This window comes from Solanum lycopersicum, chromosome 1 (assembly GCF_036512215.1).
Source record: "Solanum lycopersicum chromosome 1, SLM_r2.1".
Classification (NCBI taxonomy): domain Eukaryota; kingdom Viridiplantae; phylum Streptophyta; class Magnoliopsida; order Solanales; family Solanaceae; genus Solanum; species Solanum lycopersicum.
This window is the reverse complement of record NC_090800.1, coordinates 89,458,781-89,481,891: the sequence shown is the minus strand read 5'-3', so window position 1 is coordinate 89,481,891 and position 23,111 is coordinate 89,458,781. Positions and strand designations below refer to the sequence as shown.

The window sequence follows — 23,111 nt, the reverse complement described above, 5'->3', positions numbered from 1 at the left end:
TGTAGAGCCAAAAAGTCAATGTGATGTTGAAGAATCAAATGGAGAAATTGTGAAGGAATTTCCAGAAAGTAAAGGTCCCGTTAGTAGAAAAATGTGACTGAGAAAAACTACAGCCAACAAATGGGAAAAAAAGTCTCGACTATTGGGTTGGCTGACCAATTAATAAAATGATAATGACGACATAAGGACTAATGGAAAGAAAAAAAGAGTCCCCCTCACTAATAAATATAATGATAATAATGACAACTTACCAGAAAAAATAAGCAAAGTTTATCTTTTTGTGTTTAGTGAGTAATTATAAAACACTCTTTATGTAAAAATATATATTAAAAATTGGTAATAATGTTAGCAAATCAAAGATTGTTCGGATTATTATTTTTTAAGTGAAGATTAAAATCCAAATAGTGATATTAAAAGTCAAGAAATTTGTAAGAAAAATGAGTCACTATCCCTATGTACTTTTTGTGTTACCCATGTAATTTCAGGGCCTCAATTTGGAGTCATAAAAGTAAATTACAAAAAATTACATGTTTTTCACAGAAATGTTTGTCCATGAACCATCAGTTTCATCCAAATGATGAACGAATTAACACAAAAATTAATAATGTCACATGAAGAAGTGAGTCATTTAGGAAAATCTTAGTAGCTTAGTTGGTTGACTATCTGAACTCTCTCACTTTGTTTTGTTGATGAGGGTTCAATTGCCCACATTTTGATTCTCTCCCAAGCAAGTCATTCAGGTAACTTGCCTTGTGTATCTTAAACCATTATGTTCAACTGGCCATTTGAGTGTGTGTCTAAAACCATAACGTTCAACTGCCCATTTTGCTGAACTAAGTCATTCAGGTAACTTGCCCTTACGAGCTATATGCTTTAGTGTGTATCTTAAACCATAACGTTCAACTGCCCATTTTGCTTCTCTAAATCCATGACCATATGCCTCAGAATATCTTCTCTCTATTCCATCTTTCATAAATTCTTTCAAATTTCTCAAGAACTGAGCTTTTTCACTTGTACCCTTCATGTAGTCATGGCCGGTGAAAGATTGCCATTCTAGCCACTTGTGAGCCATAACCTGAGAAAGACCTTCTGCAATGTTTAGGGACAGTCCTCTATAGCCTATAAATATGAGAGGAAATGTTTTAGTCGCATTAGAGTGATATACACGGAACTCTAGATTATTATTTTTACTTATTTATTGTTATCGGTCAACTTAATCTGATGGTGTTTAAAATCTGTATACATTGTAAATGAAGTGTATAAAGTTCAAATTCCTTTTACTTTGAACAAAGAAAAAAGCAACAAGCATCAATAGTAAAAAACCGGAAACTACCTTGAACGCGCATCCAAGCATGCATCAGTTCATGAGCCAAAGTTGATCCAATGGCCAACCTGTTTCCAGAGAGCATTAGTGCATACATAAACTTTAAGAAGGGAACTTGTTACACATTCTTCTAAAACTGAAATGCAAATTAAAGAGAATTCTTAACTTCCATCCAAGTCAAGAAAATCAGACCACTTATGGTAGAATATGGACAGCAACATCTGCAACCCCCACTCATCACCATTCAATATTTCCTTAATGTCTCAATTTAGGTGACTCATGGGAAAAGTAAGTAAGTAACCAATCCGTGGGAAAAAAAGAAGCTGAAAACGGTGGTTAGTTATGCAGATTTTTCTCTGTGAATCAGGAAATATTCAGTCTTCAATGCTAAATGAGTAAGATTTCTACTATTCTAGATCATTTTATCTTCGCCATATGGTGATAGTATAACTAGATGAAAAGCATGAGATTTATTTTCCAATCTATTCTCTTAAAAATTAGTAAATGAAAATTATTTAGAGATCTATGCTAAATCCATCAGAAGAACAACTTATGTGAAAGTATAGAAGCTTAGAAGAAGCTTACTTTGGAAAGCCGTATAAAAGCAGCACTGCTCTCACTTTGCGTCCTGGAGGTAGTTGTTCTACTTCTTTCACCACTTCAACATTTTCACCCCTTTGTATTGATTTTGAAACCTAGCGTAAGTGAATTTAATGCAAAATGAGAGAGTAGACAATTATGTAAAGAGGCGGATGCAATATTTAATGATCTGAACTCATTAAGCTTAAATTTTTTATCCAACAAACTGGGAACCATAAAAATGTTTAAATTTACATTATATTGCAGAAGATAGTAACCCATATAACAGAAATATAATATTAACAGATATACTCACGTAATTTACGGCTTCCAGTTCAAATTTCTCATAAATCGTCGAGCCAAGTATGCTCTATGAATTCAACGAAATGCTGTTAATACAACAAATATGAAGGTTAAAATAAAAATTCACCTTGCTAATGTTGGCATATGTTCGACAAACCTTTTTATGGATTCTTATTATCTCTTCTTGGTCAACAAGCAGAATTGGAATGTAATATCTGATTTTCATGTTTAATCCTTTGAAAAATCTGTGAACTTCATCAAGAAGGGGCTTACAGTCTTCAGGATCCATCACTGCTGTATAATGACAATCAGGGCAAAGTTGTCGACCATCACTCAGAGTGATATACCTGATGTCTCCTATCTGCAAGCAGGTGAGTAAGTTCTCAGTTCGTGTTAGTTGAGCAACTGTAAGAAATTCAAAGGATTAACTTGGCATCTGTTATTGAGAGGTCAGTATTCAGCCCAGTTATTGAAACGTGCTAGGGGATACTGAACTAATTACTAAATATCATCTCATTTCCTGTCCGTTGATCCTTTACTTCATTTTATTACCGACCAGGGATTCAATCAGGAACATCTTCAACCGAATAATATATATACGTATTTATATAAGGTGTTTAATAACCTTAAATCTAGAACAGGCACAGCAGCAGGGAGTTCCATCTGATATATGCTTTTTACGGACAGTCTGGCCCCAGTAGGTACACCTTAACCACTCCGAGCTAATCTGTACCAAGATTTATGATGTTAAAAGGCAATAATCAAACATAATAGAAGCATTAGTTAACTCATTCAGGTATTTTGTAATAATCTTCATAGTTTACAAGGATAAACTAAGGACTGATTACAAAGTGCAAAAGGGTAGAGATTTGAGAAAAAAGGAACACATACTTGTTCCTCACAAACATCACAAAGAAGAGTATTGCACCGCTTGCTACTCTTTCTCCACCAAGAAGTGCCCCTGCAAAATCACAAAAAGCATACCAATGCCAATTAGAATAAATGGAATGCAAGAAGAATGTAGCAAGCTAAAAGATATTTCAGAATGACATAATGGTATTGAAACCTTCTCGGGGATTTAGTTATTAGAAAAATTAGTTTTGATATATAGAGAATTAGCTTTTGTCAACAAGAAGTGTGGGTTTTTCTATGATTAAGACCTAATTATAAATACTCTGTACTAACTTACACTTGAATTGTGTTGCACTTACTTTGATGTATGGACAGATGGATTGAACTCCTTGAATAGTTTCCACCATTTCAGTTCGCTGCCTTCAGTGCTGGTGCTGTAATGATGTAAAGCTTAAGTAAACAGATATCTGATCTTAAACTTAATCAGCTTGCAGACAAAGGAAGGTAAATAAGATATAAGAAATAGAGTAACTATGTACAAAGATAAATTACTATATGAAGCAGTAATTCTAATTTTTAACTCTGTGAAAATAGATGAACTACTGTATGAAACAGTAGTTATTTTTCATTGCACGTGCACATAGAGGGGACATGATCCTCCAGCAATCTAAAGGAAACTAGACAATATACCATGAACTTGATGGAATGTTGCATATTTTCGGCAGGTTGAAGTATCCATTTTGCTAATAATACTGACCTTGAACCGGCGTTCTTTTCAGCAGACAAACACTGGAAAACATCTTCCTTAAACTAGGTCATTTCACGGAAAATATTTCCCAGAAAATGGCTTCCTTCATACCAAAGACAACTTAAAAATATAAATTTGCAGTGACAGATATACATTCTAATCTTGATCACTTCCTTGATTAGACTTAGCAGCTAAGGAGTAGCACAGTGGTTGATGAAGAGTAAAATTCATATAATGGTCTCATTATTTTCTAAATTTTGTAAAAACTATGTCAGATAACTAAGTCTTTGTGAAGCCTAACCTTCTCCAAATATGGAAATATTCATTTCTCATTATAACGATAAGTCTAACTAATATGAAGGTGTAAGGGAGTGAGAGTTATGATACCACTGGCCATATTTACCTCAAATCTGCAGAAGATAATGTGCTTTCTTCCAGCTTTTCTGCAAGTATTTCCACTTCATCGTTCTGATGACACTCCAAATCTGACAGTAAATGACCAAATCTATATATGAGATTACTGGCAAAATAACCCAGTGAAGCTCCAACATCTTGAAAATTATTGGCTAGAGGTGAAAATACTTCTTACTAGGACAACATTGAGCTTAAAAAGGTGAGATGAAAAGGCAACATTACTAATGACCCTTGCTGACTTACTATCTATATATATGTCTTTTCCGTTTGATTCTTGAAGAGAGAGTCCAATAGCACGAACCACGTCCTCATCCTCGTATTCTGAGAATTGATCCTGAATTCAAGTTCTACAAATGGATTAATTGTGTGTTGATGAAATGAATTGGCAAAAACTTTAAAATCTCCGTTTTCTTTACAACTACTCAAGAAAAAGTGACAAATGTTCCCTTTGATATAGAAAATCATGAGAAAATCAATCTCATCATGTACTCATGTGAATGAATAGTTGCTTCTTAAAAGGCTACCGCACAGATTATTAATCAGATCCTGATGTAGCTAAAACCACATGTCCCTCAGCTTATTTGTGTCAGATAATTAACATGTAGGTGAATCAAAAGCAAATTTGATTTGAACTTGGAACTTGAGCTAACCAGTCTAAATTGCAAGATATGTAACACTCACGAATATTAAAGCTTAGTATATATGAACTTACAATCAAAATTTTCTTACTATCCTAATAATTGACATTAAAAAGCAGTTATCAAACACAGTAACAATAAAACCTGGTAAGAAGGACCTTCAAGCAAGAATCCATTTGCAGACATTTTTCAAGATCAAATCCCGAGTTGAAAGGAAAAAAATTATACTGCTGCAAAACATGAACATATATTAATACTAAGAAATGTCCATTGTGGAGAAAATGGAAAATTCAAAGCACTGGATATAGAAGCTGTGATCAGTAACCAGAGCACACGACCCCAAACTTCATACGGCATAGGCTATTGTTTGAATCATAAGGAAGAAACAGAGAATTAAAACATGGTTTACCTAGAAATAATTTATTTAATGAATATTCGGTTGGTGACAATTATCAAAAAACAACAAAAATTTGGGTACACAAAAAAAGTTGCAACTGAACTAATCAAGTGGCAGTTTCGCCCTCTGTTTCTGGTCTTCAGAAACATTATAATATACTAACAATTGATAAATCATTTTCGTTGACTTCTAACTCTGTAATCAAGTCTTCGGAAACTTAACTGATCAGTAAGCAAAACAATTGGAATCCAGCAAATAAACCAAGCTAAGTCCAAGAAAATTAATATCCTGGTCTATGCCGCTGATAACATCAATTAAGTCAGCAAGTGTGGCATCCATATTTCCCTTGCATCAAATTTCTCAATATATTAAACTTTTCTTCTTGAAAAAAAAGGTAAGTATAAAATTTAAATAAAATACCGTCAATTTGAAAAGGACATTTTTTTCCTAATAAAAACAAAATCGGCTTAACAAATATTGATGCAACCATGTTAGAACCATAGCTTTTTAAAGTGATCTTTAAAAAGATTAAAAAAATTGTCTCAAATCAAATAAGTTCGGACAAAAAGTAATACACAACTTGTTAATTTTTATTTTTTTTAAAAAAAGATTAATTTATAATCTTTAAATTTTGATTTCGCTACATTTGAATGATAATCCCTCTATCTCTTTTTACTTGTCAATTTTAACTTGTCTCATCTATTAAAAAAATAATATTTGACATAATAAATTTATCATTTTATCTTTAAAAATTTAAAAATAGATCGAGTCTTAAAACATAGGAAGGAAGGAGTATAACGTAAGACTTAAAGGGTTGTTTGGTGTGAACTTTGAAACATAATATCAAATAGTTTTGGAATTAAATTACAGTACACTTCAGGGGCGTAGCTACATATCTTTTTATCGAAAAATTATACCATATATACAAGTAAAAATATTATATAAAATGATTAAATAATATATTTTGGACACCCTAACATAACAAGATATTGTATTCTAGTTGTTTAAGGTGTCTTGAAAGAGCTAAATTTTTATGTGTTTGTGAGTTCAAATCTCTCTAACAACAATTGAAGCCTTTATTTATTTATTTTTTTAAAAAATCATGTATATTATGTTTTTTTTTCAAAAACTTTCATGTATATTACGTAGTTAAATTTTTTGGGCATCTTTCTTCTTTTTCCTCTTTTTTCAAATTTTTTTCATTTATTAACATACTTTGTTTTCAAAAAAAAAAAATCTTGTATATTACCTAGTTAACTTTTAAAATTTCTAGTTCAAATTTTCCTCTTTTCTTTTTCAAATATTTTCATGTATATTACGTATTTTTTTCAAAAAAAATCATGTAATACCTAGTTTAATTTTTAAAATTTCTAATGCACTCATTCAGCCAAAAGAAAAAAAATGTATTCGTGTATAATTTTTGGACACCCTTCATTAAATTTTTGGCTACGCCACTAATACACTTTATTGTTATTTAGTTGTTACGTTTGAGATAACTTATCTTGAATTAATATTTAGTAACTAACCCTGAAATTAATACTCCCTCCGTCCATAATTAATTGTCATGATTTTCTTTTTTAGAATCAAACTATAAGAACTTTGATCAATATTTTACGATATATTTTTTCATCATATTGATATGCAAAAAAATTGAAATTTATAGTACTTTTTGCATAGTTTTGAATATCTATTTTTTTAGAATTTTTTTTTAATTAATGTAATTTAATCTAACTTTAAAAATTGATCAAATTGACTTTCGAAAAGTGTAACATAACAAATAAAAGTGGACAGAGAAAGTAATTAGTACCACGATAAGTTATCTCTTCCTTTGATGTTATAATAATCTCAGGATAAAATAAATAAATGACAAAAGTGTTTCTTCAAACCTTTTTGTATACATTACTGATTACATTTATGAAAGGACATTTTTATAAGCAAATAAATTTCTCTTAAAATTTATTACTTTAAATACAAAAAATTTGAACAATCAACAAAAATAAAACTTATTACAACTTATTCTATATGCCATAATTAATAGGTTTAACCTATCGGTGACCTTTTAAAGTTGACACGAATTTTTATTTAAACACTCCAACTAAAGTTTCTTCATTTTGGACACCTCATGTCGTTTTGTTATGTTACTTTGACTCTATTTGCTTACATAACATTGTAAGTGTGATACACTTCTTACCAACGCGTGGAGAGCTTATATTTAACCTATTTTTATTTTATTCTTCTTCTTCCCCATTTTAGCCACCATTTTTCAAAACTTAAACTTCTTTCATGGAAAAATAGATTTAATAGTGCTATAATACCAAGAAATTTCAAGCTTAAATAAATTATCTTATTTTATTCTCATTCTTCCTCGAAATAAGGCTCATATATAACTTTTCCTATGGATATGATATCAACATGTGCATATATATACCTTTTAAAACACACTATTAAAGGTAAATAATCCTCCATAAAATTTGATATAACTGCAACAATTTTGACAAAAATAAAAGTATTTTTTCAGACTATTTTTCCTTATAAAAAATGTATCAAAATGATACACCAAAATATAACATGAATTATTTAAAAATAAACAAAATCTAATTAAATTATGATAAAAATTAATATCAATCTAAAAAAATTATCAATAAATTAGATCAATCTAATATTATTTTAACTTATCTCACCGTATAATAAATCACCGTATATTATTATAGATTGAAATTCAAACCAAACGACTCTTTCAATATTGCCTTATGGAACGAAAGTAATTGTTACTTTTCGAAATACAGCAGTAGGTGGGTTCCTTACACGTGATCAAAATACTCGAATGTACCTACCTACCCCGTAATTAATTCAACAAATCGCTAAATTACTTATTTACCCCTAAGCACGTTTACTACGCTTTCACGCCCGCTCAGCTTCTACTTCATAATCCGAAGAGAATAAATGATGATCCAGCAAAAGGTGATAGAGCCGTAGATAGCCATACTACTGACTGCCAAGTATTCCCAATTTCTCATTACGGTACTGCAGCAAAAGGTTTTTTGCTGGTAGATCAGTCGAAGATCTGCAATGGAGTCTTCACTACTGACATCACCGGCGGCAATTTCTCGTTTGGCAGCATCGAGAACTGTCAATTGCAATTGCAGTCCTCTAATTTCTCAGTTCCACCGCCATTTTTCTACTAGGTCAACTCAGTTTGTACTGATGAGTCAACTCGCTCGATTCCACCTTCGAGCTGTATGTAACGGTGAGGTTCGAGGTCTGAACCGGTTCGGGTCGGTTTCTCTGTCGGGAAGTTTGGCAGCGGCGAATTTGCGCCCGGTTCAGAAGGACTTGCGGAGTGTTTCTCGTTCCGCAGCTTCTTTTGCAGCTAGTGGTGGAGGAAATGATAACCCCAGAGGTAATGGCGGTGGCGGCGGTGGCAATGGAGATGGTGCGACGGACGGTGGTAAGGAAAATCCTAGTGTTGTTGCTGAAACGGGTGAAGATATATCTGCTTTGTCCTCTGATGTCATTATCCTAGATGTTACCGTAAGTTACTCAGTTTTATTTCACCAATTGCTCTATGGATAATATCTGTAGTTTCGGACCTTTGAATATTCCACAAATTTGTCTGCACATTTTTAGGGAATGACATGCGGTGGCTGTGCATCGAGTGTGAAGAGAATTTTAGAAAGTCAAGTAAGTATTCAATGGTACTTCCAACTCATGTTTTTCTCTTCAATGAAGCATCTCATGTTTACGCTGTAGGCCAAAATATAATATACCGCAGTAGACTCATTACAAGGTTTCTATTAGGAACTAACTGTATCAACATGATTATTAGCTGTCAGTGGCGAAGGGTAAAGCTAAATATACCGAAGTCTTACTTGGCCTGGATTGATTAATGTCTCCAACAGTGGGCGTATCAACATCAGTAGACTCAAAGGTTTAAATAAAATCAGTATGCATTTTTACAGAGGAGTGGTGGGTACTGTGGTTAGAAGTCTGAATAGGCCTCTGATTCGGATCACATGGAAACATTCCCAGACAGTTGGATCCTTAGTCGAAGACACGATTAGCTATCATAAGCCCAAAATATATTCTCTTCATGTGGAGATTATCTAGTAGTTTAGAGTGGAAAAGAAACTACCCTGAGAATTGTACAATTCTCTATGATTTTTTGGCTGTGCATAAATTACATAATTTACAGATTTGGGTTCATTCATATGTTTAACTAGCCTTTCTTCTGTTACTTGTATTCCTAGTGCACGTGCATTTTGTCTCTTTTATTTGTTAGTATTTTTTCACTTGACATTATGAAGTTCTGTATCAACAGCCACAAGTTTCTTCTGCTACTGTAAATCTTACGACGGAGACAGCAATAGTGTGGCCAGTATCTGACGCTAAGGTTGTACCAAATTGGCAAAAGCAGTTAGGGGAGGCTCTTGCAAAGCATTTGAGTACCTGTGGGTTCAAATCTAACGTTCGAGGTTAGCATTTGCTTCCAATAGTACCATTATTTTACACTAATGTATCATTAGCAATCAAAATAACAATTTTTTGAAAATCTCCAAATGTTGAATATGCTTGCACTGCTAGCAGTGAACTATAGGTGTAGAATGTCGGACAGGGTGCTATACGAAAGAAATAGATGGTTCATAGAAGATTCAGGAATTTCTACATCTTCAACAGTTGTGTGCTTGTTTAAGATTTTTCAAGACCAGTTGCAAATTCGCAATGTCTGTTTGGTGCCTAGTCTTTCTACCATCAAGGTTCCCCAGATATGTTAGTTTTGATTAGGTCACCAGACGGTTGATACAAGAATGTAACTTGATCCCCTGGCCTTATTTTTGTAGGGCAATTAAGAGCAGGCCATACATCCCTGTTTATTATTAGCTTAAGGTGAGCCATAGTTTCACACTATTGATTAAAAGGAAGGGAATAACCACTTGTGGGATCCCACTGGGTATCTTGTTGTTGATTAAAAGGAAGGGAATAAGCTATGAACTTAAAATACAACTGAAACCCATCCTCTGTCCTTCCTCTTCCTTTTTCTTCCGGGGTTGAATGATATTGCTTTTCGTCTTAAGAGTAGGAATTTAACTAATAGTATACTTATTTTGGTCCATTAGTACCTCTTAAATTTCAAGCAGATCTGAGAGTGCAATACACTTGGGGTATTTGTTACTTATGTGAAGCTTGGTGGGTAATTGACAGGTGAGGGAGCCATTGAAGGGGAATTTCCATCATGAAATGCAAAAGCTTTCTTGAAATGAGCAACCATTGTCCTTCATGGTATGTCCCTCTTATATTGACTAAAACCCTTCTCAGCAGCACCTCTTAGTCACTTCTCCCAGTATTTGATGAAATTAGAACATATTAGGTCAAAATGATTTTGATTTTGACAACAAGGTCCTTTTCATCTATAGGTGAGAGTTTCAGCAGCAAGAATTGGTGGATATGTTGAAGGGAGGAATTTCTACGAGGAGGCTCATGCATTTTGAATTATTGTACTGAGACAAGTTTATAAATGTTATTAGTTAATAGGACCTATGTTCAAATAAAATTTTGTAGTTCTCGCCGTGAAGACATTAACTATAAGGATGTGCCAGTTGTGTGCTTCCTTGTATCTTACCCATTCACTATGAGAAGGGGAACTTTTCGATTCTGCAATCTGTTATTATGGTGGAATTTGCAACTGTTGTGGCAATATTATTTAACTCGTTAGTGGGAAAACTTCGGTGAACTCAAAATTTTACTGTGATGATGTAATGTGTTTTCTTCTCTGTCGTTAGACATTACTTTATTTGGTCAACCTTTCCAGTCTCCCTTCTAATTGTATCTTTTCCTGGACACGGAACTCTGCCTTCAATTTGGGTTGTATTGCTATGAGATAGCAAATCATATTAAACAAAGAATCTGCACAAAATAGCAGATTCATAAATTCGCATCAATTTTTTTCAAATGGCTAGCCGGTTACTTCATAACTCCAGTCGCATCTTGCTTATGCTTAAGCTCTACGCAGAAAGTCAAAACTTGCAGAGTTCATGTAAAACCTTGCTGCTAGCCTTCTACTCATGGTTCTTTGCATCTGGGGCGCATTCCGTTCCTGCCATAGTTTCAGATTCTTCATCAAATACAACTGCTTGTAGCGAAGGTTCATCAATTGGTAGAAGATGGCTCAATCAATTCACTAGCTACATCATTAACTAAGAAACTAATTTCAGTTTTCATCTGAAAGTATCTGAACCAAAACCCCTTCTCAAAAGAGTATCTGAACCAAAAGACAAAAGTGATACATATAATCATTTCAAAACTAGGCTGAACCTTTAATCTCATAAACTATAACTGTGGAAGCATCTTAATCTTTTGACATTGATTATTTCCACATTTCCACTCCATTTAGTATATTGTATATGTATTGTTTAACTTATTAAGTGATCCTCTATTCATGTTGTCAATCACTTATTAATTCTATCCACGTGTAGCTTCTTTGCCTTTAAAGGTTAACTGCTTGTATACGGAAGTTATCCATATTAATAAAATTATTTACCTTGTAAAGAAAACATATGATGTCTAATGTTTTATTAGTTAACTTTAGCTGCTGTGGAAAAACAACCCATTAGGTTAAAGGTACTCCCTCAATTAGACTTGATCCATATAAAAGGAAGGCATGCAGAATGATCAAAAGAAACTTTGAGGCGATTCTTGCGACTAAAGTAGATTGCATTAGGTAATTGTTGGAACATAAAGGTTGTGGTGAAAAGGATAAGTGTTAGACAACTCATGATGATCAAAATAGAGGGAAGTAGTTTAAAGTGGGTGCACTTCTGAATATTTTCCTGGATTTACTTTTCAGTGCCCAGTCATTTACTTCATTTCAAAATCTTCTAGACTGGGAAGTATAATATTGGAGAAAAAATTACCTTCATTTGTGTCCCCTTGCCTCCTGCCTAATAAAATTCAAGGTGCGTGACATGATTATTGGAATGGTTTGCATGTGTAGAGGGATAGTGAAGCAGTTGTGACATGATTGCTGATAAATACTTCCTGAATGAATTGATTTGTGCCGTTGTTTGTGGTTGTGTAGACTCAATCTGACTTCACTTGTTCGGTTGAGTTAGGATAAAATTCTTGTTTTGATGCTTTTTGGTTGAGTTTCCTAGTTGTCCCAACACTTCCTTATGTTCTAGAACAGCTAAAAGTGATTTGATAATTTTTGTTGTTATCCTCTAGAGTATCATAAATTCCAGGGGATAACATCAGCATTGATATCTTCCTTCTTTATCTGATTGCATATCACCTTCTTGTTTGAAGTGTTTCCATTTGTATCAGCGTGACATGGGTCTAATTTAATGCAGATTCAAGAAGGGAAAACTACTTCGAAATATTTGAGAAGAAGATGAATGCAAAGCGTATTCAGTTGAAAGAAAGTGGTACATGCCTTACTTAGGAGTTCCCCTTCCATCTATTTTCTAAGATCTCACATGTATGGGACTTTGTTGATCAGCGTGTAGCTACATGCCATTAATAACCTAAATTTTTAACAGGTCGTGCGCTTGCCGTCTCGTGGGCTTTATGTGGAGTGTGCCTTGTCGGGCATCTCTCTCATTTCCTTGGAGCCAATGCTTCATGGATCCATGCAATTCATTCCACGGGTTTCCATATGACTCTATCTCTGTTTACTTTGCTTGTACCTGGTCGACAACTTATTATTGATGGTCTGAAAAGCCTAATTAAAGGATCACCAAACATGAATACATTAGTTGGTCTTGGGGCCTTGTCATCATTTGCTGTGAGCTCAATGGCAGCCTTAATACCAAAGCTGGTAACTCTATTTACCAATATTGTGTACTTTGTTCTGGTGAATAAATGCTTCATCTAAAGACTTGAGGCGTACACATCATGTGATCAGATTCTGCCAGGATTGCCTGCTTGTGCAAAATACTTGAGTAATAGAATATCTTCATTCATCCAGAAGCCCTTTGATTGTTAAACATAATGAATTTACCAATGTTTTGAATAGCAGATAAAGTTAAACAAGCCCCTAAAACTTAAATTTGAACCTAAAGCACTAACATGCCCCCAATATGTTCATGCAAAGGAAATGGTAAAGGTTAGATGTGGTATATAAGGTTTACTAGCATGCTTCAGTAACAGATGCATTGCTTTGGAGTTGGACTGTTTTTTCCTTGAACTGAGGGTCTATCGGAAACAGTCTCTCTACCTCCACGGTAGTTGTAAGGCCTGCCTAGACTTGACCCTCCCCAGACCCCAATTTTGGGATTACACTGGGAATATTGTTGTTGCATCAGTTACAGATGCATTGTGCTCTCTTGTATTGTTCTGTACTGACTTCATTTTTGCTTCACTTTTATGTCTATAATGTACCTATATAATATCAGATAGGATAATTCTAGATGGTTAATAACATCCTTGCTAAGACAAAGCTGAATGTTACCAGAATTTAAGTGGGAACATAGTTGACAGTAAAAGGAGGAGGCTCTGACTGACCTTATTTAAAGTGCCTTGAGGCTTTCGGTGTAACTATGTTTTATCGTTTGTTGAGGTTCCGCCGTCTTTTTATTTAGAAAAGATGGGGTAATCCATAAAAATAGGTATTAATCGATAAGCTTTAGAAGCAAGCATCCTCTATTAAGTGCCTACTCCATATTCAGTTGGAGCTTTAGGAGCTTTTCTCTTTGTCCATGAAGATGGTAATGACTTTGCTGTATTACAGTAATACGTACTATTTTTTTTAAACAAGAACTTTTCTGTAGTACAGTATTGCATTGCTTCCCAATCGTTCAAGAGATTATTGTCAGCTTTGATCAGTAATACCTGCAGCTGCCAGCTAGCTTTCATTTATTGACCTTTCCTGTAGGGTTGGAAAACATTCTTCGAGGAACCTGTTATGTTGATTGCTTTTGTCTTGCTGGGAAGAAACCTTGAGCAGAGAGCTAAAATTAAAGCCACAAGTGACATGACAGGCCTTCTCAATGTCTTGCCATCTAAAGCAAGACTTGTAGTCAGTGGAGATTTAGGGGAATCGAGCTCCACTGTTGAAGTTCCTTCTAGCAGTCTGTCAGTCGGAGATCAGATCATTGTTTTACCTGGGGTAAGTAAGCAGCGCTTAGTCTTCACATTGCATTTACCTTATTCGGTTTACCTGAATCTGTTTCCTGTGGAGCTGGGACAGTTCTTACTTGAATCGGCTGTGTTGTCAATCTCCCTCTTCTGTTATCTGCAAGTGTAAAATAAATGCACAATGTGTGATCTGTAGAAATGTTATGATCAGAAATAGCAACCAATAGCAGTTGAATTTACTGCTTATTGAAATCCAGGACCGTGTTCCAGCTGATGGAATTGTCAGAGCCGGTAGAAGCACAGTTGATGAATCAAGTTTTACTGGGGAGCCATTACCTGTCACTAAATTACCTGGGGTAGTGAACCTATCTTCTCATATCACCTGCTGCTTTCCTTTGTTAAACATTTGCTTTATGGTTGGACAGATATCCAGTTTAAAGTTCCATCTGATTTCTCTTCTTCAATTAGAATAATATCATGATAGGTTATTTTTATGAATTAGGCCGAAGTTGCCGCAGGAAGTATAAACCTTAATGGAACACTTACTGTTGAAGTGCGACGACCAGGTGGTGAAACTGCAATTGGGGACATTGTTAGATTAGTAGAGGAAGCACAGAGTAGAGAAGCTCCCGTGCAGCGATTGGCTGACAAGGTTTCCATTTTAAATATGTTTCCTCCTTAAGTATACAGTATTTGGCAGTTTGGAGGTCTACGTGGTTCACCCAAATGACTGTCTATATTGTATGCAAAAGGATTTTGATTTGTATGCTTGTCCTGAAGACAACTTGCTTACTTCTCTTTACTACTAGGTTGCTGGGCATTTTACCTATGGGGTAATGACACTTTCCGCTGCCACATTTATGTTCTGGAACCTTTTTGGTGCTCGCATTCTGCCTCCTTCCCTATATCATGGAAGTGTTGTTTCGCTAGCATTGCAGCTCTCATGTACTGTGCTGGTACGTTAGTATATAAATCCGTATGTACTGAGTTGATTTTCTATAATTACCCTAAGGTCCCACAAGATAATTTTTTGAATCTGATTGAGTAATCCTTATTGTAAAATCTTTTTAACTAACCACTACTGCTCTTTCCATAGTATTTTTAATTTCATGCTCTTTTTGCATTATGTGGTAAGGCATGCTTCTATTTCCATGCTTATATTTTTCTCTCTTTGCTCTGAGTAATTGGATTTTGCTTGTGGTTGCAGGTTATTGCCTGTCCATGTGCACTTGGTCTTGCCACTCCTACTGCAGTGATGGTAAAGAAATATAGATGTCCTATTGCACTGTCATCTTAAATCCAGGCATGGTCCTGACACTTGATGCACTACTAATATATATAGACATTTTTGTGTAAAGGTTGGAACCTCACTTGGTGCCACTAAAGGCTTGCTTTTGCGTGGTGGAAGTGTCCTAGAAAGATTCTCAACAGTGAATACAATTGTGTTTGATAAGACTGGGACTCTGACTATCGGTAGACCAGTTGTGACCAAAGTTGTGTCTCAAGGTCAAGGCCATCAAGAAGATGTAGATGCAAGGTTGAGTTCATTCTTTTAGTTTATTTATTCTAACTCACTCCTGGCTGTATTAGGCGTTCCAAAATGCAAACCACTTTCTTAAAAAGGATTTGATTTTCTTCAATAAAAAGGGAAGTATTGATACATTCTATTTGACGTAAAAAATATATTAAATCCATTTTAACTTGTTAAACACAAATATGTTCGATGAACTCTAAATACAATTTTTTCTTTCCTACTCATAAGAAGTAAGGTAAGTGTGTTTTCTAACATATACTTAACGATTCACATTTTAATTCTTTCACTTCGTGCAAACTTAGACTATCATATTATGATGAAAGGAGTAACTTATCAGTTTCCATAATTCCATCCTTGCATTCTTTATCCAGTAGATTCGATTATTCTTTGATTAAAGTACTTCCTATCAAGGCAAGTTACCACTTTCCAAAAAAAAGTACTTCCTGTCAAGGCATGTCAAAAAACTTAATAGACAACAATATCAGGAAAGAATGAATAGTGATTGAAATATTGAAGACCAAATAATGGAAGTCCTTGAATTTATTTTCAGGAAGACTTTTGTGAGTTTTGCTTGCATTGCAGAGGTCAATGTATTCTTTGTTATAGCATTCTCTTTTCATAATACGTTATTATCATAAAATAAAAACTTATTAATGAATTGACTTTGTTTGAAGAATACACTATCTGCTGGATTAACTCCCAAGTCTCTTACCTTCTCTGTGACTTCATAATATACGGACACCCACAAGAAAGTATCCAGTGTTTGTATTTACTATTTGTTTTCTCTTGAGAAATCGAGCGTGGGTCTTAATCCAACCTCAAAAACTAGCTCATGAGGTGAGGATTGCCCAAAACTGTATAAGGAGACAAGACTTCATTCCCCCCGCTATTCTTGAAACCAATGAGGTTCTAACACCCTTTCGTACAGTTAGATATCTATGCATGGATGACAGAACATGGCCCAATATTGGGTAACCAAAAATTAGGATGGGTTTGGTTGTGATACCATGTTAAGAAAATAGACCTTGTGTCTAACTCAACTAAAAGTTAGCTCATGAGGTGAGCTGCCAAGATTAAGAAAGGAGACAACAACCCATTCCCTCAACCAATGTGGGACAGTAGTAGACTTTTGTTTCCCATATACTTGTTGTGTACTGTTTGAATGATGGATATGCTAGGAATAGGAAAACCATGAATGATTCTGCATGATGGAATAAAATCAACCAGTTAGCACTTAACCACCTTTATATTTCATCATCAAGTCATCTCTTGTTCTAGTTGTTCACTTCTTTTTCTCTGTCTTCTTTTTGCTAAATTATGCTAGTCATCTTCTTTTTGCTGCTTCTGTCTGTTGCTTTGTGCATATTGGTGTTAGACGTTAGTGGTCAATCTTTGGATGTTGTTTCTTTGATAACAAAATTTTGGACTACGGAAATTGTTTTAAAACTAAGTGATATTCAGATATCTAGTAGAAGGAAAGGTGTCAATGGTAATTTTTCATTGAAGATAATGAGCGAAGTTTTGGTACAGACAAGATTCGACTTCACCTTGTCAGTGGTCAGAAGTTGATATTCTGAAGTTTGCTGCTGGAGTTGAATCAAATACCAATCATCCAATTGGAAAAGCAATTATAGAGGCTGCTCAGACAGCAAAATCTCCAAAATTGAAGGTACTTCTCATGTTCAGTGCTCCTTTCTCAGTGTTCACCTATTTCTTTGTAGGAACGTTATCCAAATTTAGCTCATGAACTTTGTCTTCAAGAATCTTAGCCATTTGAATTGCATGATATATTAACAGTATTTGTCCATGTTATCTTTCTCTTACGCATGCATGAATGTGCTCACACATCAGCAAAGCAATGATAATTTGGCTTTAACACTGTATTGTCATCTGTAGTATGCATCAAACTTGTCAAGTTCTCCAAATTGTGATTTTAGGGATCCGTAGAAAGGATGTAAGAGGTCCCCCAGTGCTGCAGAGAGGAAATGGAGCAATATGGCATACCAGTTTCTGAAAATTTATGATTATGCATAATTCTTTTCATCGTTTCTCCACTTGTAATATGAAGATCAGTAACAAGAGGAGTGTGATGGGCCCAATTTTTATTTATCAAAGCCAGGAGACTTGAAATCTGTAATGTTCGGTAACTTAATCATGCAAATTGGAAGTCAATTAGCTAGTGAGAAAATTGATGTGTTGTTCATGGAATTCCAAAGCTGCCGAAGGGACAAATATGTTACTACCATTAAGAAATAGTAACTGTTGAAAAAATTGAGTTGTCCTAAGCTATACTAATAAGTATTGAAGCGACTTTTGGCACATTGGACAAATTATTTAGTTACTTGGAATAATGAGTGTATAGGAGTTCCCTCATTAGAGTATTCAAATGGAATTGAATATGCCTTTTTCTTTCATTAACAAGGTTTCAGATTCCCGCTTGACACATCTTTGAATCTGTTGAATTCTGTGAACATCATTTAAGCTTTAAGTTGTTGGGAATAAAAAGTTCTATTTATTTGTTAAGTTTGCAACAGCCAGCTGATGTGCAAGCCTGCAGGCCCTGCACACATGGTTTCTTTTCTTTGACTATGGCACCATTTTGTTTGTGGATGGCAGTGAGACTTGAGATTCGGAACTGCTATTATGCAATATTGCATACTTGCATTGCATGTACCATCTAACTAAAGTTTAAGCTATCTGCAGTAATATTGATTTCGTGTTGCTATCTGACTAAATCTAGCGTTATAGTTGAGCTTAGATATTTGTTGTGTCCACTGTCAATATATAGCTAGTGTGAACGCTCCCCATATTTCTTAATTGTGTACATGCAGGTTTTGGATGGAACGTTCATGGAGGAGCCTGGATCTGGTGCTGTAGGGTATATTGATGATAAAAGGATTTCTGTTGGCACTCTAGAGTGGGTCAAAAGGTAGTTTCTTCTTTCTGCTTTTAGTCCACTATCTTTTTCTGTTGGACAATGTTAATATCCTTCTTAAATACAGTCATGTTTTGATACTACTCCAAGTTCTGCAGACATGGAGTTCTTGAGAATCCGTTCCAAGAATCTGATGACTTTAAGAACCAATCAGTAGTATATGTGGGAGTCGATGGCGTCCTTGCTGGTCTAATTTATGTTGAGGACCAAATCAGAGAAGACGCAAGGCATGTTGTGGAATCTTTGACAAAACAAGGGATTAGCACTTATTTACTGTCTGGCGACAAAAAGAATGCTGCTGAATACGTTGCATCTGTTGTTGGCATCCCTAAGGAAAATGTAAGCAGTTTCACCTCTTATAAGACCAGAACCTCCAAATTCATTAGGGGATGTTCTTTGTACCTAAATGTATGTTTCAAGCTGCAAAGTGGATCTTATGTTTCCACAGGATTTGGCAAGATATAGGGAGTGTCGTCTGCTCTAAAGAGAACTACATAGATCGTAAAAGCAAATTAGCTAAAACTGATAGGAGGAATCTTTTATGAGCTTTATAATATAAGACCTTGATCTCTGGCATCATTACTCACAGAATGTGTAAGTTGAGTCATTCATTACCTTTCTATTAAGATAAGAAAGAATTGTACAAGTCCGTACCTGTCAGTTCTCAAGTTAGTTCTTAAAAGGGTGTAAACCTTATCATGTGGCCATGGTACACCAATTTTTAGACTACACTGAGATGTGATAGCTCATTTAGATTGGTTTCACTATAGTTTTGGTACATAATGTAGACTCTCTATGGAGAATTATTTGATAGATATTATGGTTAAGCAATCAGTACATGATAGCTAATAGATATTAGCGTTTGTTTCCTTTGATTCAACAGTTGATAATGCCTAACTAAATAGAAATGTGTTGAATGACTTGAATCAAATTTTCTTGTTCCCTTCCCTTTTAAAAATGCTCATGCGAGATGGATAAACCAGTTACAGTAGAGAGAGCCATATAGCCGCGAAACTAGGTGTTCTGCGAAGGATAAGATACGCAACTATCACTATGCATAGAAGATCTCCTGTTTTCAGGATGTTCAAACAGATGAAAATATCAACAAGGTAGATGGTTGAATGCAGGTATATTATGGAGTCAAACCAGATGAAAAGAATAAATTTGTAAGCAGACTACAAAAGGATCAGAAAGTTGTAGCTATGGTGGGTGACGGAATAAATGACGCTGCAGCCTTGGCGTCAGCACATGTAGGAATAGCAATTGGTGGTGGAGTTGGAGCTGCAAGTGATGTGTCTTCTATTGTACTGATGCACGATCGGTTATCTCAGGTTTTCCTTCTCTCCTATTTGCAACTTTCACAGCTTTCATGTTCTTTCTTTCTTTTCTGGAACTAGAGTAACCTGGCTTCAGTTTCTGTGTGTATGGTAAGATTGGGCAAAAATAATCTCTTGTTCTGGTTTTAAGGTTTTAGCTTTCAGAATACGTGCTGATAGTATTGTAACTCTTAAGATTTGCAGACACTTGAATCAGATCAACAGATAGAAATAGTTATTACATTGTATATGTTTACTAAAGTTTGTTTGGAACAGATAATCACTTTCTCTAGAAGAGCCTTTTGAGTCCTGAATTCCCCGACATAACATTTGGGAGTGAAAACTCCCATGCTTATGTGTTAAATTTATGTGCATCTTGAGTAAGTTGGCTGTCTAAATAACCAATCATTTTCTTTGCCACTGTAAATCATTTAGAGCTCACAAGAAGTCACAAATTCTTGTAAGAATGCACTCATGGAGTCTCACATGAATTACTTGAGATTTTTTGCTTGAGTAGTATTTAAGTTTTAAGGCACGCTACACTGTGATACTCTACCGCAATAAGGTTTCTTGGTGAGTTGATAATACGTTGTAACAATACATTGGTCTGGGAACTCTCTTACTCTCAAAATTGGGTGGCAGTGTTCTTAGTAGAATCAAATGTGGAGATTTTACATAAAAATGAATTCTAGGTGAATGAACTGATTACCAGGATCTAAATCATTTAGTACTTAAGTATGTTTATTACCTAGTTGGCTAGGGATAATTTCAGGAGGTATAGAGGTAGACATAGGAAGAAAAAGTATTGGGGACTGCTTATCGAAGACATGACCTTGGACAAGAGGTTGTGGATGACACGTTTACGGTAAAAGATTTGTAGGCAGTGGAGTGTTGTCTTGCTTATCCTTCCATACCGCTAGTTGTAGTATTTCCCTGTAGTTTCTTGTCCTTTGAACTTAAATTATCACACTATTTTGTTGCAATTACTATGTCTTTCTTTTTTTTTTCCTTTTTCAGGATGCTTTCTATAGTATTTCACCAGGATTTCTTCACCTTCCATTTTTTTAATTTTTTTTCGATTTGCACTGATATGTTTTTCCTTGAGCCGAGAGTCTACCACAAACAGCCTCTCTTCCTCCCAAGGTAGGGGTAAGCTCAGCATACACTCTGCCCTCCCCAGGCCCCACCGATAGTCTTAAAAAGAAATTGTCTACTGACAGAAAATATTGGGCAGCGGCTTCTTTAGAGTTTCTCTTTTAGTTCTTGCTCTGTCATCATGTTGTTAGGGTATTATACTAAGGTTGGAAATCAGGTAAGGACTTCTGGATCAATGGATGCTAGTATTTCTTCATGATGTCTTATCTTGCATGTTGTAATATAATTTGTAACAAAATCACCTTTCTGCAGTTGCTCGATGCTCTGGAGCTAAGCAGGCTAACAATGAAGACTGTAAAACAAAACCTCTGGTGGGCCTTCGGATACAACATTGTAAGTTTTTCGGTATCAGCTCTCCATGAGAACAGGACGAGTTTCTTTGTGCATTGCCATCTTAAACAAGTAAACTGGTTAAGTTAAAGAGATGGTATTAATTTGCTACATGCAAATCACTGATTAAAGATTTAAATGACCATGCTTGAGGCTTATTCAAATTTATGGGAGGGTAAGACTCTTGCTTCCTTTTCTGCCATGGCAAGTCATTGCTTTTGGACGCCTACCAATCTCTGTTAGTTTGCCTGGAATCACTGATGGGAATGCTCTTCATTCTCTCTTTTTCCTAGTCTGCACAAAGCCCCCTCCCAAAAGAAAAACAATCAAGCGGTGTATTTTCCTTTTGTTATCTTTCAAAATCTGAGTATTCAGTCCCATACGAAAGATCTAAACCTACATGTGTGCAAGGCATGTGATACAATATAATCTTGCTGCTGATTAATTGTGCTCATGCAGAAGCTACGTCTGTGAAATTGCATAGTATTTAATTTGGAGAATGTGTGGACCCATGCTTCAATCACATTCAGAAGTATCCCATGATCTTTGCAAGTAAAGATAAGAGAAAGAAACAAGATTACTGGTCTGTTTCTCATGAACACACAGATGCGTGTGGCCACATACTAGAAAAACCATAACAAACATACAAATTTTTTGTTGATCCTCTCGAAATTATGTTCTCTAGGAGACCACCACCAATCACTAGTGTCTTTTCCGATGCTATGAGCTATTAATTCAGTTTCTTCTTCATATGTCCTTACTCTTAATCTTTGCTCCAACAGGTTGGAATTCCGGTAGCTGCTGGAGTCTTGCTGCCATCTACTGGAACCATGCTCACTCCGTCAATAGCAGGAGCTCTCATGGGCTTAAGCTCAATTGGCGTGATGACAAATTCATTATTACTGAGACTCAAGTTTAAATCAAGGCAGAAGGAAATACATGGACAATCAGTAATAGTTGATATCCCTTTTGATTCTGATAGCTTGAATCAAGAAAAATTGAAACATCCATATCCAACATCCAGATAGTGAATCCTCAAAAACCCAGTCAGTGATTCATTCCAACACTCGGTTAGTTCTCCACTTGGGATACCAATCAGTTGTACGGAGTATAATATTGTAGTTGCTGCAGTTTGGACGGACATGGATGGGGGACTCTGCTTCGGATCAAAGCTTATCAGCCATCAAATTCTAATGGATCCCGCTACCTGCAGTTTTACATGGTTGGGGGATGCGGATATATGTTCATCACAGACTACGTACAGAAACTGTATACCAAGTTTCTAGGCACTGAATCAATCTGTCTAGGGAATCACAAACAGTTTGGTTAAGCATTAAATGTGTAATAGTTGGATCGTGCCAAGAAAAGGCTTCAGCATATTTAGGCAGAAATGTCGTCCAACTGATCGCTTCTTCTTTTACCGAATCTGAGATCTACAACAGGCTAAAGAAGGTCCAAGATAGCAATAACGATTTGCAAAATAGAAACAGGATTTGTCAATCAGTATAAAACCAAGG

General features: G+C 35.3%; 2 protein-coding genes across 20 annotated transcripts; one reads left to right on the top strand and one right to left on the bottom strand.

The window, feature by feature from the left end:
* Positions 1 to 425: 425 nt before the first annotated feature.
* On the bottom strand, positions 426 to 5,748 carry LOC101250745 (protein DA1). Of its 17 annotated transcripts, none has more exons than XM_010316805.4 (13): positions 5,478 to 5,745; positions 5,003 to 5,088; positions 4,464 to 4,554; positions 4,210 to 4,291; positions 3,418 to 3,492; positions 3,098 to 3,167; positions 2,832 to 2,933; positions 2,364 to 2,567; positions 2,220 to 2,273; positions 1,910 to 2,019; positions 1,491 to 1,545; positions 1,334 to 1,392; positions 426 to 1,075 (listed from the first exon to the last, which is right to left on the bottom strand). In XM_010316805.4, exons 2-12 carry the CDS (start codon positions 5,042 to 5,044, stop codon positions 1,363 to 1,365), a joined length of 915 nt encoding a protein of 304 aa, XP_010315107.1. In that variant the 5' UTR covers positions 5,045 to 5,088; positions 5,478 to 5,745; the 3' UTR covers positions 426 to 1,075; positions 1,334 to 1,362. The 17 variants fall into 17 exon arrangements, with proteins under 17 accessions (XP_010315107.1, XP_069145608.1, XP_069145594.1 ...); XM_069289507.1 differs by having other exon boundaries at positions 426 to 1,119; positions 5,017 to 5,088; positions 5,478 to 5,618; XM_069289493.1 differs by lacking the exon at positions 5,478 to 5,745 and adding an exon at positions 5,268 to 5,403 and having other exon boundaries at positions 426 to 1,119.
* Positions 5,749 to 8,137: 2,389 nt separating this feature from the next.
* Positions 8,138 to 22,995, top strand: LOC101265776 (copper-transporting ATPase PAA1, chloroplastic). Of its 3 annotated transcripts, none has more exons than XR_003244170.2 (17): positions 8,138 to 8,786; positions 8,883 to 8,936; positions 9,574 to 9,727; positions 12,599 to 12,673; positions 12,788 to 13,065; positions 14,122 to 14,355; positions 14,582 to 14,680; positions 14,827 to 14,976; positions 15,134 to 15,280; positions 15,532 to 15,582; positions 15,683 to 15,861; positions 17,389 to 17,527; positions 18,690 to 18,787; positions 18,892 to 19,132; positions 19,907 to 20,124; positions 21,517 to 21,597; positions 22,377 to 22,995. XR_003244170.2 is itself a non-coding variant. In XM_004230483.5 (17 exons), the coding sequence occupies exons 1-17, from the start codon at positions 8,325 to 8,327 to the stop codon at positions 22,620 to 22,622; spliced, it is 2,892 nt and encodes a 963-aa protein (XP_004230531.1). In that variant the 5' UTR covers positions 8,138 to 8,324; the 3' UTR covers positions 22,623 to 22,995. The 3 variants fall into 3 exon arrangements, 2 of the variants coding, with proteins under 2 accessions (XP_004230531.1, XP_025883792.1); XM_004230483.5 differs by having other exon boundaries at positions 19,921 to 20,124; XM_026028007.2 differs by lacking the exon at positions 14,582 to 14,680 and having other exon boundaries at positions 19,921 to 20,124.
* Positions 22,996 to 23,111: the final 116 nt, after the last annotated feature.

Excerpts from the sequence above, each read along its gene's own strand:
- LOC101265776 (XM_004230483.5), top strand. The coding sequence starts at position 8,325 with ATGGAGTCTTCACTACTGACATCACCGGCGGCAATTTCTCGTTTGGCA. Across the intron at positions 8,937-9,573 it reads AGAGAATTTTAGAAAGTCAA|CCACAAGTTTCTTCTGCTAC; the intron begins GTAAGTATTCAA and ends CTGTATCAACAG. Across the intron at positions 14,977-15,133 it reads TGCAGCGATTGGCTGACAAG|GTTGCTGGGCATTTTACCTA; the intron begins GTTTCCATTTTA and ends CTTTACTACTAG.
- LOC101250745 (XM_010316797.4), bottom strand. The coding sequence starts at position 5,044 with ATGTCTGCAAATGGATTCTTGCTTGAAGGTCCTTCTTACCAG. Across the intron at positions 4,292-4,463 it reads AAAAGACATATATATAGATA|ATTTGGAGTGTCATCAGAAC; the intron begins GTAAGTCAGCAA and ends ATTTACTGTCAG. Across the intron at positions 2,274-2,363 it reads TAATAAGAATCCATAAAAAG|AGCATACTTGGCTCGACGAT; the intron begins GTTTGTCGAACA and ends TTGAATTCATAG.